General features: G+C 49.2%; 1 protein-coding gene across 1 annotated transcript in view; it reads right to left on the bottom strand.

Annotated features, from left to right (window-relative positions):
* Positions 1-13,015, bottom strand: part of Fat2 (FAT atypical cadherin 2) — a 92,222-nt gene that overhangs the window by 44,509 nt on the left and 34,698 nt on the right. The window contains exons 4-6 of the mRNA XM_004666597.2: positions 6,418-6,476; positions 4,348-4,659; positions 1,681-1,891 (exon numbers count right to left, since the gene is read on the bottom strand). Of these exons, the coding sequence (XP_004666654.2) occupies positions 1,681-1,891; positions 4,348-4,659; positions 6,418-6,476 (582 nt within the window). The remainder of the gene's footprint in view (positions 1-1,680; positions 1,892-4,347; positions 4,660-6,417; positions 6,477-13,015) is intronic.

The raw sequence follows: 13,015 nt of genomic DNA, 5'->3' as shown, positions 1-13,015 counted from the left end.
AGTAACACAGGGATTGGGAAATGCAAGAACAGTGAATCACTATTTCAATAGCCTCATATTAGACTATTCACAGTACCTAGCTCCGTGCTAGCCACTGAAGAAAATGGAACTAGCTCTGTTCAATAATAAGGAATCCACTGGGAGAAAAATAAAAACCCATACTGTAGAAATGCATGAAGCTATTTACAAGCATGCTGAGCAGAAGGCATGTTTAGTGTCATGGAAATATATGCCACAAGCAATATTTTACTATAGCCCCATGTGCATGTGTGAATGCATAAAAAACACAAAAAGTATAGCAGTGGGTTATCTTCTGATTGTTGGAAGTTACTATAACTTTTCTTTTCTTTTCTGTACTCACTTGTGTTTTCTAAACTTTCTTTAGAATGCATGTGTTAGGGCTGGAGAGATGGCTTAGTTAAGTTAAGGCAGTGGCCTGCAAAGCCAAAGGACCCAGATTTGATTCCCCAGGACCCACGTAAGCCAGATGCACAAGGAGATGCATGCATCTAGAGTGGCTGGAGACCCTGGCATGCCCATTATCTCTCTCTCTCTCTCACAAATAAATACATAAAAATAAAATATTTTAAAAGAAAGAAGAGAATGTTTAAAAAAGAATGCATGCATTAATTACATGTAGCTTCTTTAAAAAAAACTGGATTGGGGATATGGATCAGCAGTTAAAGGTACTTGCTTGCAAAAGCCTGCCAGTCCAGGTTCAATCCTTCAGTACCCATGTAAAGCCAGATACACAAAATGTCTGAAATTTGTTTGCAGTGGCCAAAGGCCTCAGTGCCCCCATAGTCTCTCTCTTTCTTTCCCTTCCGCTCTCTCTCTCCACACATAAACAAATGAATGAATAAATAAATAAATAACAATTTACACTACTAAGAGAGTAGAGAATGACAGGTGGAAGTAAGCCTAAGAGGTTCCAGGTCTTAGGAGCAGCACATATCCTGCCCTGCCTCTGACCCAGGATACAGAACTCTGGAGTAGGATGCATGGTCCTTTCTTGTTGGTGGCCAAACTCCAAGAGACTTTTTAACCTAAAATCCCTGGAAATATTTCAGATCTATAAAACATCTAGATTTATACACAAAATTACATTTGGAAGTGTAACTATGTGTCTATGTGATTTTCTGGGAAGAGGACCTAAACATTTTTCAAAGTCCCAAAAGACTCTATGACCCTCAGATATTTAAAAGACAACAACTGATCTGATCTGGAAACAGAAAGGAATGTTGGAGCTTCCCACCAGAGCCTGAAGCCAGGCGCCTCTTTGAGGGACAGTGAGCCTGGAGCTCAGGCATGGATCAGTGACTCAGCATGGGCTTAGCATGCATAAGGCCCTGTGCATGCACGCACACGTACACACACATGGACTGAACATGAGGTAACCACAGGGAGCGTGGCCCCAGGTTAGCCTCTGGTTCCGTCTATAGTCAGCTCTAGGTTGATCTTGTAGGTCTTCCATCTTAGATCTCTGGAGATCTTGGCTATCATTAAAAGAATCCTGGCAAAGGTGTCATCCCTGCTACCATTGCCTCAGAGCACCAGGGAAGAGGGGATCACCATTTAAGGCCTATAGAAGGGCTATAGCAAAGCACGGTCTCGGCAGGAGTAAACAACTGCATTGTCAGTGCTATCAAAATGGAGGGCTGGGTCCTCCTTGGTCCTCACCTGAGATGTGGAACCAGAAGAGGCCAGGCCGACCCTCTACACCAATCACCCCCACCATGTGGTTCACGGGGTCCGTCTCCATGACTGTAAAGCTGCAGTAAGGCTCATCAAAGGCCAGCGGGATGGAGGATGGTCGAGGCTGAGGGATCCATTCAATGTGCAGCCGGACGCTGGAGGAGAGCGCTGGCTGCCCGCTGTCTGTGGCTTTGATCTGGAAGGAGACCAACAAGGCAGCTGAACCCCACCCACCGCTGAGCTGGTCTTCCTTCACTCGCTTGCCCGTGCAGCCAACTGTAAGTGGGAGCTGTGCTGCTTGTTGGAGGTAAAACATCTCACCCGTGCTCTAGAACTTCTGGGTTAGTGGTTGGGGAGGAAACTAAGAAAACTGATGGTTAATATTGTTGATTTAACTGGATTAAGAAACTCCTACGAGAACCGGGCGTGGTGGTGCACACCTTTAGTCCCAGCACTTGGGAGGCAGAGGTAGGAGGATCGCCATGAGTTCGAGGCCATCCTGCAACTACATAGTGAATTCCAGATCAGCCTGGACAAGACTGAGACCCTACCTTGGAAAAAAGAAAGAAAGAAAGAAAGAAAGAAAGAAAGAAAGAAAGAAAGAAAGAAAGAAAGAGAGAGAGAAAGAAAGACAGGCCTAGGAGACCAGTAAGGCACACTCTTGGTGTGATAGCTGTTCTGGAGATAAGCTCTGGAGGGCTGTGAGCTAATATGAACTATAGGTTTGCCATATGATGTATCATGGGAGGTGGTGGAAGATAAGAGGTGGATAGGAGTTGGAGGAAATAAATCACTAAGGGCATGTCCCTGGAGCCCGTACCCTGCCCTGGCCACTGCTTGTATTCCCCTTTCTTGGCTTCCTGATCAGCCATGAAGTGGAGACCGCTCCTCAGCCGCATGTTCCCACTGGCATGATGTTTCCCTCAAGTGGATGCAGCCAAGCAGCCATGGGCCGGGCCCTCCAAAACTGTGAGCCAAAACCAGTCTTTCCTCTCATAAGTTGTTTCTGTCAGGTACTTGGTCACAACGATGAGAAAAGCTAGTGAAGGCTTGCTGGGTACTTGCTCCTCTGCTGGATTTGATGTGCCAAGACCCTTTATCATTGCCAACTGGCATAAGCAGAATGAGTGGCAGTTTACGGAGCTGTGTCAGGCCCTGCTCTGAGTGCTGTGTACGATGTCCAGGAGAGGCGCCAGTGTCGCTTACCTCCCTTTCAAAGGAGAAAACTGGGGCTCTGTAGGGTGAAGCTGTCTCTGAGATGATGAGCCAAGCCTGGCCAGCAGCAAGGCCCGGCTTCGGTTTAGGCTGTCTGGTAGAAGAACGCATGCTCTAGACGTTTGATACATTGGCTTCTTGCACGGAAAGTGAACTTAGCCTCAGTTTACACAGGTTCAGAAGACATGAGTGACTTGTATGAGGCCATATGGGAGCAACACAGCAGTGCTTGAGTCAAAAAAGGTATATGTTGATTCCAGCACCTGATTCATCTCACCAAACCCTCATCTGTAAGAATAGAGGATTCCAGGGTCTTTACTGGCCTCAACGAGAAAGGCTCAGAATACTTTTTTTAAAAAATTATTTATTTATTTATTTATTAGAGAGGAAGGGGGGATAGAGAGGGGGAGGGAGGGAGACAGAGAGAGAGAGAGAGAGGGAAATGAGCCTCTAGCCATTGCAAATGAACTCCAAATACATGTGCCGCCATGTGCATCTGGCTTATGTGGGACCTGGAGAATCAAACCTGGGTCCTTAGGCTTTGCAGGCAAGCACCTTAACTGCTAAGCCATTTCTCCAGCCAAAGGCTCAGAATTCTAACCCTCAGGTGATAGTGGGGGATCTTTGTTCCTCTGGGAGAAGGCCAGAAAGGGGTGTGGCACATCCATCATGCCTTCAACTGTCTCTCTCCTCCTTGTCCCCACAGAAAATAGCCAGTGGGATCATTCTTCCTAGAGATACCCTCCAGCCTTGCAGCCTCACCCACTCCCATTCAGCTATCATATGGGTGCATCCCTCAAAGATTCATGTGCTGGCAGCTGGGCCACTCGTGAGGTGAGATTGAGGTGGTGGAGCGGCTTCATGGGGTGTAGGACTGGAGTGATGTCTCAGTGGTTAAAGGCACTTGCGTGCAAAGCCTGATGGCCTGGGTTTGATGCCTCAGTACCTGCATAAAGCCAGATGCACAAAGGGGCACATGCATCTGACACTCTCCCACTCTCTCTCTCTCTCTCTCTCTCTCTCGTGCACGTGCTCTTTTCTCTTTAAATAACTAAATAATTATTTTTTTTTTATAAAAAGAGATGGGTTTAATGGAAGTTGACTGGGTCATTAGGGGTTCCATCCTCAGGAGTGGACTAATGCTGGTCTGGAGGAGTGAGGTGGGCCCCTCGGGAGTGGCATCAGCCCCTCCTCTGCCTCTTGCTCCCTGTGTTACCAAATAAGCTCTTCTGAACCCACTTCTGTGTTCACTATATGCAAGCCGATGCCGGCACCATGCCCTTGAATCTCCAGACCGGTGAATTCTTTGTAAGGTGAACACACACACACACACACACACACACACACACACGCGCGCGCGCGCACACGCACAACCAAACCAGACAGTCTCCAGCCGCTCTGCCCTGCAGCTGGGCGGCCCGTGCCGCGGACGCTCACCGTGAGGATGTTGTACTCTCCTGCTGCAAACGTGCTGCTGGACGACACGACGCCCGTGGCAGGGTCTATGCGGAAGCCCTCCTCATCACTCTCCTCGATGCTGTACGTGACGCTGCCGTTGAGACCAGCATCTGGGTCTGAAGCCACCAGCCTGTACACAGGCCCAGCAGACACAGCGCTCAGGCGTTCGGGGAGGCGCACTTTGAAGAGCTTGTGGGAGAACGCAGGCGGGTGGTCATTCACGTCCAGGATGCACACCACCACCCTGGAGGTGGACTTTAGGGCGGGCTCCCCATTGTCCAGCACAGTGACCTGGAGACAGAACGGACCGTGAACACCCGAGTGCCCAGGTACAAAGCAGTGCCCAAGTCCTTCCACGTGCCAGTCCTGCCACAGCTTCCGCCAGCCCAGAAACCTCTGCGAGTGTGCGTTAGGAAAATGCTGCCGCTGCTGTTACATAACCTCACCCACTTGGAATTCGCTCATAACCTCACCCACGGGAAAGCCATCGAGAACAGAGGTGGGAACCAGAGAGAACTGGAAAATGTTAAGACCAGTGTCATCAGACCAAAGCTGGTGTCCTTCGCCTAAGAAGACCACGAGCCACTTCTCAGAGACTATTCTCATTTCACTTGCTTGCAAATCTCAGAAGTTCTGTCCTCTGCTTCCCTCAAGCTGCTCAAGGTTAAAGGATGTTTACGCAGGAATGGGCGAGGCCTTTTGGATCAGACGTGCACACTCACCCATGAAAAAAAATCCAACTTCAGAATCAAGAGCTATGCTGTGTAGGGGCCAATTGGCCAATGCATCCATAGCTCCAAATGCCTACATGAGAAAGTATAAGATAGCACGTTTCCTTTCATGAGTCAAGAGTTTTAAAGGATTTCAGGGCCTGGAGATGTGGTTCAGGGTTAGGGCATTTGCTAAACATTATGTGAGGCCCTGGTTTGATCCCAACCTGTATGTACACAAAAAAATCATTTTAGAATTTAAAAATAAAGATGTGTCCCTGAACTACGAACAATGAATGAATGATTCAGACCCTATGAACCCTAGAAGACCACTTAGCTATCTCTTACTGATAAAAATCTATTGCTTTTCCTCCTCCTTCCCTCCCTTCCTTTCTTTTTCTTTCTTTCTTTCTTTCTTTCTTTCTTTTTTTTTTTTTTTTTGAGTTAGGGTCTCCTTCTAGCCCAGGCTGACCTTGAATTCATTATGTAGTCTCAGAGTGGCCTCGAACTCATAGTGATCTTTCTCTTCTTTTTCTTTGTACTGGGATTTAAACCCAGGGCCTCATGAAGCTCTGTAAGCACCACTGAGCCACACCCCTAGCCCTTTTGTAGTTTCTTATTTTGAGACAGAGTCTCACTAAGATTGCCCAGGATGGCCTGAATTTACTCTGTAGCCCAGGCTGCCTTTGGACTTGCGACCCTTTTGCTTCGGCCTCCCAAGTAGCTGGGATTACATGCCTAAGCCGTTGGGTCCAATGAAACCTAATACTTACAATGGAAAAGAGAAATTCAGAGCCCGCAGCAGAGAACAGCAGCTCTCCAGGCTGCTGAGGAGCGTGCACCCCTCTTCCTGGTGCCTTTGAGACTGAAGACTTGTCTGTTCATGGGTTATAAAGAGCTCAACAGGGAAACTAGCTGGATGTGTAAGTCAAAGATGTCCTTGAAGAACCACAGATCTAGAAGTCATTTATCCTGGTTTTGCTGCTCCTCTGGGGAGGGATCTTAGGTGATCTCATCTCCCAGAGCCTGGCGGGGGAGGGGGGGGACTAGAAACCAGGCCCAACAAGCACACAGCAGATGGATACTGCCCCTCCTTCCTGTGACTTGCTTCAGGCAGGACTAATCAATCCATGCCTGTATCCACACTGGACTGGGCTTCAGATTCTTTCCTTCCTGCATACTGCAGAGCCAGCGAAGACCCGAGGACCTTCACTACTAACCACTGCAAGGCTCAGCCCAAGCCAGCCCTCCTCCCAGAGCCACAGTGCTGGCACCAGGGCCTTCCTGGCCAGAGACATGACCTCAAGTCCAGCCTCCTCCTGTTTCCCCCATGACTTACCTCCAGGACATGCTCATCCTTGGTCTCTCGGTCAAGCTGCCGGGCAGTGGATAGCAGACCTAGGTAGGGTGGAAGGGGAGAGACGTGAGCCAAGGGCTCCCAGGACTAGGTTCCGGGGGCAGGGGCTCTCAGATGAAAGCTTTCCTGGTCTTTGGAGAACAAGGAGGTCAAGGGCACATGGAACCCTGAAGGAGATAGGATGGCAAGAACACAGGAGAGGGCAACTGCAAGAAAGTAGTGCTAAAATCCCCATGTGTGTCCACTGTCACCATGAGGTAGAGGTGACAGGTCCAAAATCCAGCAGCTTGACTGGGGTCAAATGCCTGCATAACCAGAGATCTCCTCCTGAGTAGATGCCGTCTCAATCATATGTCTACCCATTAGATGCCCACTGAACCAGACACCTGTACAGAGACTGTCACAGTCAGGTGCCCGCACAGTCAGACATCCATAAATCAGATGCCACATGATCAGATGCATGCACAGCCAGATGCCCACCCACCAGATGGCTGTACAGCCATATGTCCTCAGAATCAGATGTCTGCACAGATGCCTGCCCAGTCATATGCCACCACATCCAGATGCCCACACAATCAGATACGCTCACAGATACCTGCACAGCCATACGCCTGCACCATCAGAATGGCCGTCCAGAGGACCTAGCCGATGGGTGTGCTGGCACACGAGGCTGCTGTGTGCACTGCTAGGTGACGATATGATACGGAGTATGTCTTCTACCCATCCCTCATTCTGGCTCGGTAATGGACAAGTGGCCGATTGGCCTCATGAGGTCAATTCTGAAACTGCAGAAGTGCAGTGAGTTCTCTTTCTGCTGGGCACGCTGAAAGACGAGCCAATCCTGAGAGCGACGGCGCAAGGCTCCCGAGATTGCACCTCCACAAAGCAAAGGAGACCAGGACGGGCCAGGACAGAGACGGCCTTGTCCCCGGGCACACTGTACTTGTTTCATGTGTGCCTTGTTTCATGTGTGTCTGGAGCTCCCAGCAAGGTAAGAAGACAGCGTCTTGTCGAACCCAGTCAACCCAGATTGGGTTTCCATCTTCCACATCTGCACAAGTCTCGACAACCGAGTCACCCAACTATTAGGGCAGGACTGGGCTGCCTCGAGGAGCTCCTATACTAACAAGGATGTGGCTGCCTGGCCTTGGTCTCTCCCTTTGTCCTTTGTCACTGTCAGCTCTCAGTCCTGACTTTGGGTTCCTCAGGGTCCCCCTTATGCCCTCTGTGTCTGCCGTGACTCCGGAAGGCCCCTGCCTACCTCTCCTCAGCCCTCTGTGAAAAGAAACATTGATTGGGTGACCTCCAAGGTCCCTCTGACTTCCATTCTGAGCTCTCATCCCACTTCAAGGACTTGATGTTAAGGAGAGAAGTGCACAGGTCGTGGAGGGCAAGCGTGTGCGGACATTCATTACAGGAGCTCCTATACTGTGATCAGACACAACCACGCAAGGGAGCAGAAGGCACACGGTCCTGATAAGACACGTGAATTGTACACGAGAGGAAGGGTGTGCAGCCACTTCATCGGAACTTGACAGGTGTGGAAGTGCCGAGCACAATGCACTGTTGAGTGAGAAGGCTGTTTCCTGGGTGCTGCAGCGAGAGTGCGGTCATTACCTTCAGTTCTGGGGGGATCACAGATTGAGCTTTGGCTCCTTTGCTATTGATATTGTCATTCGCCTGGGCACTTGGACTATGTCTCCCCATGCCTGGCTGGCACCGGTGAGTCTAAAAAGGACACTCAGGGGTTGGAGAGATGGCTTAGTGGTTAAGGGTTTGCCTGTGAAGCCTAGGGACCCCAGTTCGAGGCTTGATTCCTTAGTACCTATGTAAGCCAGATGCACAAAGTGGTACATGCTTCTGGAGTTTGTTTGCAGTGGCTGGAGGCCCTGCTGTGCCCATTTTCTCTATCTCTCTCCCTGTTTGTCCCTCTAAAATAAATAAAAATAAAACAATTAAAAAAAAAAAGGACCCTCAGATGCCCTGGAAATGGAGGAAGTTGGACTTGGCCATCTATAAACCAAGCTTTGATTTTCTGAGCCACAGTGGCTCTTGGGGGACGCACCAAGGGAGGGCAGGTACCCATGCCTGCAAGACTCAGGGATCTCAAGAGTGGGGGTTCTGGATTGGAGAGATGGCTTAACAGTTAAGGCACTTGTCTGCAAAGCCTAAGGACCCAGGTTCCATTCTCCAGGCCCCATGTAAGCCAGATGCAAAAGGTGATGCATGCACTTGGAGGGTACAGTGGCTGGAGGCCCTAGTGTGCCCATTCTCTTTCTCCTTCCCTCCCATCCTCCCTCCCTCTCTGTCTCAAATAAATAAAAATAAATTTTTTAAAACGTGGGGGTTCCACCAGGTGTGGTAGCGCACGCCTTTAGTCCCAGCACTTGGGAAGCAGAGGTAGGAGGATTGCCATGATTTCAAGGCCAACTTGAGACTACATAGTAAATTCCAGGTCAGCTTGAGCTAGAGTGAGACCCTACTTTGAAAAAAAAGTGGGGGCTCTGAAGGCCACCCCTAACCCTCAGCCTGAGAGGGCAAGGCTGAGAACAGGACTGCTGGTGAGGGTCAAAGGGCATCTGAAAACATTCAGTGTGTGTCTTGAGCCTGTTGAGGTGAGAAAATGGTGGTGAGCATGGGAATAAGGGCGGAAGGGGAAGTTCAGTGAGGAGAATGGAGGTCCATGCAGGGCTCGGTGAGGGGAAGAGGTCTTGCGCTGGGCAGAGCCTGTGGGACTGACAAAATATTGTATAACACAGTATTTGTTAGGAACTGGTTGGAGACTGTGCAGTGGAGCCTGAGCCCACCCAGCCCTGTCTTCCCTAACCACAGCAGCCATGGGAAGGATCAGACAAGGCTCAAGACAGACAAGTAGAAATGAAGACTCCTCCTTGATCACCCACCCAGGTCTTCTTAAGCTGAGGGACTGGGTGAAGAAGGGCTCAGGGTTTGGAGTCACCAGGAAGACTGCAAAGGCTAGGGAGGGTGACATGTTGGAAAGGGTGACAGGTTGGTCTCCACTTGCCCCCCTGAACAAGGTCTCACTGTGCGGCACTGGCTGGCTAGTCTTACAAATGCAGGAGAAACATCAATACGAACAGTTGGGCTTAGCTCTGAAGGAGAGATCACCCGGACAAAAAAGAGAGGAGACCCCTCGTGGGGACAGTCACATCAGGGAGCTCCATAGACAAAGGCAGCCAGAGAGGAAGGATGTGGTGCAAATCCAGTCAAGGGCACAGCAGAACCTTCTAGACTCCCCTTGCCAGGACAGCTGCAAAGGTGGTCATGAGGAAGAGGAAGGTGGTCTCTTATGTATCCTTGTATGTAATAAATTCATGGCTACGCCGGGCTTGGTGGTGGTGCACGCCTTTAATCCCAGCACTTGGGAGGCAGAGGTAGGAGGATCCTGTGAGTTCGAGGCCACCCTGAGACTCCATAGTGAATTCCAGGTCAGCCTGGACCAGAGTAAGACCTTACCTCAAAAAACAAAAACATAAACAAATAAATAAAACATTAAAAAAAAGAAAAGAAAAGAAAAGAAAAGAATCATGGCTACAGGGATTTCTTCTCCCTGGGTGCAGAAAAGCAGAGCCCATCTCTGTCTGCAAGGGCGCCTTGCCAGGCGTGCTGTCAGGGAATGTTGACAGTAAGCAGAAAGGAGATTTGGAAGAAGTTGAGAAGTTAATGCCCGAGGTGAGGGATGCCTTCTTGCTTCTGAAAGTGGGGGCAGGGAAGCCTGGGGGGTGCAGAAGGGGAAGAACCAGCTTAGACCTGTTTTTCAAGGGGAACTCTCCTGCCTGGGGGGGAGGATGCACCCCCCCAAGTCAAAGGGAAACAAGAAAGTCTCCCGAGACTGGGTACCACGAGACACTGGAACCTCGCTGGAAGGGACCCTACCTCTTCATCCTGACCACACCTACCGCAGTGAAAATGGACGGAATTGCCATTTGGGTTCATCACACCCGCCCACATCTGACTGGCAGATCCATTGGCTGAACCTGAGGACTATCTGCCACAATGGAAACGCAGCACCCCATCAAGCTTCAACTCAAACGCTCCTGATCCTGACTGCGCTCCTAATTGTGCATATTGTGGCAGCTACTCCCTACCAAGTTTATAATCTGACCTGGATAATAACCAACACTGCCACAGGGGAAATTGCTTACTCCAAATCACATCTTGCCCCAGGGGGAACCTGGTTTCCTGATTTGATCTTTGACCTCCATCAACTAGTGGGTAACTCATGGGACTCTGTGGCGAATCAGGAAATTTCTAATTTCTATGTATGCCCCGGGCACTAGGAGAAAGCAAGAATCCAAGGGGGCTGTGGGGGACCTGAAGCCTTCTACTGTGCTGGCTGGCAATGTGTGTCTACTGGAAAGGTATATTGGGACCCGCCTACTAAGGGGACCTTATCTCCATGACACTGAACCAGACCAGGGACCAAAATGGACCATGTTACCTCCCTCCCTTGAAAGGAAATGAGACCTGTAATTTCGTTTCTCTCAAGTTTGCAGAAAAAGGGAGACAGGTGTCCTGGGATAATGGGAAGATCTGGGGAATAAGACTGCATGTTACTTGGTATGATCCCAGTGCCTTAGTTACTGTCCGGTTGGTGACAACATTTCCCAACACAGGCCTGGCAGGGGTAAGAGCAGGCATTGCAGCATCGCCCTTCAAGGGAAACATCAAGTATAGACTTAGACATTCAGAGGCTGGAAACGTCCGTTACTCACTTAGAGAAAAATGTAGATTCCTTAGCTGAAGTTGTATTACAGAATAGATAGGGATTGGACTTATTATTCCTCCAGCAAGGGGGACTATGTGTGGCCTTAAGGGAAGAATGTTGTTTTTATATCAACCATTCAGGTATAATTACAGACTCAATGGTGAAGGTATGAGAGAATTTGGAAAAGAAAGAGAAGCTGATAGAGGATGGTTGAGTCATGGTTTAGTCAGTCCCCATGGTTAACAACTCTGCTGTCTGCTTTAGCAGGGCCATTACTTTTATTTTTGTTGCTAATCACAATAGGACCTTGCATTATTAATAGATTAGTTGCTTTTGTTAGGGAATGCATTAATACAGTACGGCTTATGGTTTTAAGATTACCATATATACCATTAGACGCCACTCACTAACTCAATTGGGGTCCAAGACTGGCTCCTCATGGTACAAAGAGAGGGGGGAATGAAGGACTCAGGAACCAGATGGACGCCATGACAGGCTTCAGAGTCCTCAGTAGGCCTAAGTTTCTGTTTCCCGGCAAGGTCTAAGTTTTTATCTTCCAGTAAGTGTGGGTTTAACACTTACTGGAAACTGATTACACCATACATTCCTGTAGTCATAGATAAGTTCAATACCCCTAGCCCCAGCCCTCCAACTTTGCCCACCAAAATCCCAAGCCAACCAGAAAAGTACACTGTTTAAATCAACCAAGCATGTATCCATCCCCTTCTTCTATGTTCAGATCCCTATCAAAACCCTACCCTCCCACTACTCGGGGCTCTTGTACAGATCCACACATTGGTGAAGTCAAGAGACCGAGCTGAAGCCCGAAATAAAGCTCCTTGCCCTTGCAAAAAAAGAAAAAGAAAGTCTCCCGACAAATGTCACTGGTGTCGTAGATGCGCACTCCACACTCACTGTCTGCCCCGGGGCTCCCAGGCTTTCCGCTGTACCCCAGGTCCCTTTGGTCTTAAGGACCACGGGAAGCCCGTAGCGTTCTCTGCTCTCCAGGATCTGTCCTTCTGGAGCAAGAGCATGATGGGGTAGCATGTTGGGATTTGTGGAGAAAACACCAGCCTTCTTTCCAAGATGGCTGCGTTCCTGCCTCAAGGGAAGACGTGGCCTTAGAGAAGCATCCACATTACTGGGAAGCAGCTCTCAAACTCCACTGCCAATGTGAGCCAAGCTGTTGGCATGAGTGGGAAAAGCAGCTAAAGAAGGACATGGTGGCAGCTGTGGGGACCAGAGAGCATGTGTCTGCTGCCAGCTTCTGCTATGTGGTGGCCCTGTGGGAATATGGAGGCAACATGGCTAGATTGTCCCATTTTAAAGAGAATCAGAAATGTGGAGTGTTTTGTAGAATTTGCTCATTGTTTTCCCACTTTGTTTTTCTTATGTTTTAAAAGTTTTATTTTATTTTGATTTTGGTTTTTCAAGGTAGGGTCTTACTGTAGCCCAAGCTGACCTGGAATTCACTATGGAGTCTCAGGGTGGCCTCGAACACACAGGATCCTCCTACCTCTGCCTCCCAAGTGCTGGGATTAAAGGCATGCGCCACCACACCCGGCCTCTTTTCGTTTTTTTGAGGTAGGGTCTCACTCTGGTCCAGGCTGATCTTGAAGTCACAGCAATCCTGCCTCAGCCTCCTCAGTGCTGGGGTCAAGGGCATGTGCCACCAAACCCAGCCTTTTAGTCTTTTTTGCCCGCATGTATGTGTATATTGTATGCATGTGTGCATACCTGTGGAGCAGGGTGCACTTGCACATGCATATGGAGCCAAAGCATGCCTTCAGGGTCTTCCTTGATTGTTCCTCATCTTTTTTTTTTTTTTTTTTTTTTAATATTCTTGAGAGC

Source organism: Jaculus jaculus, chromosome 6 (assembly GCF_020740685.1).
Source record: "Jaculus jaculus isolate mJacJac1 chromosome 6, mJacJac1.mat.Y.cur, whole genome shotgun sequence".
Lineage (NCBI taxonomy): Eukaryota > Metazoa > Chordata > Mammalia > Rodentia > Dipodidae > Jaculus > Jaculus jaculus.
The sequence above is the reverse complement of the archived record's forward strand: the minus strand, read 5'-3'. Positions and strand labels throughout refer to the sequence as shown.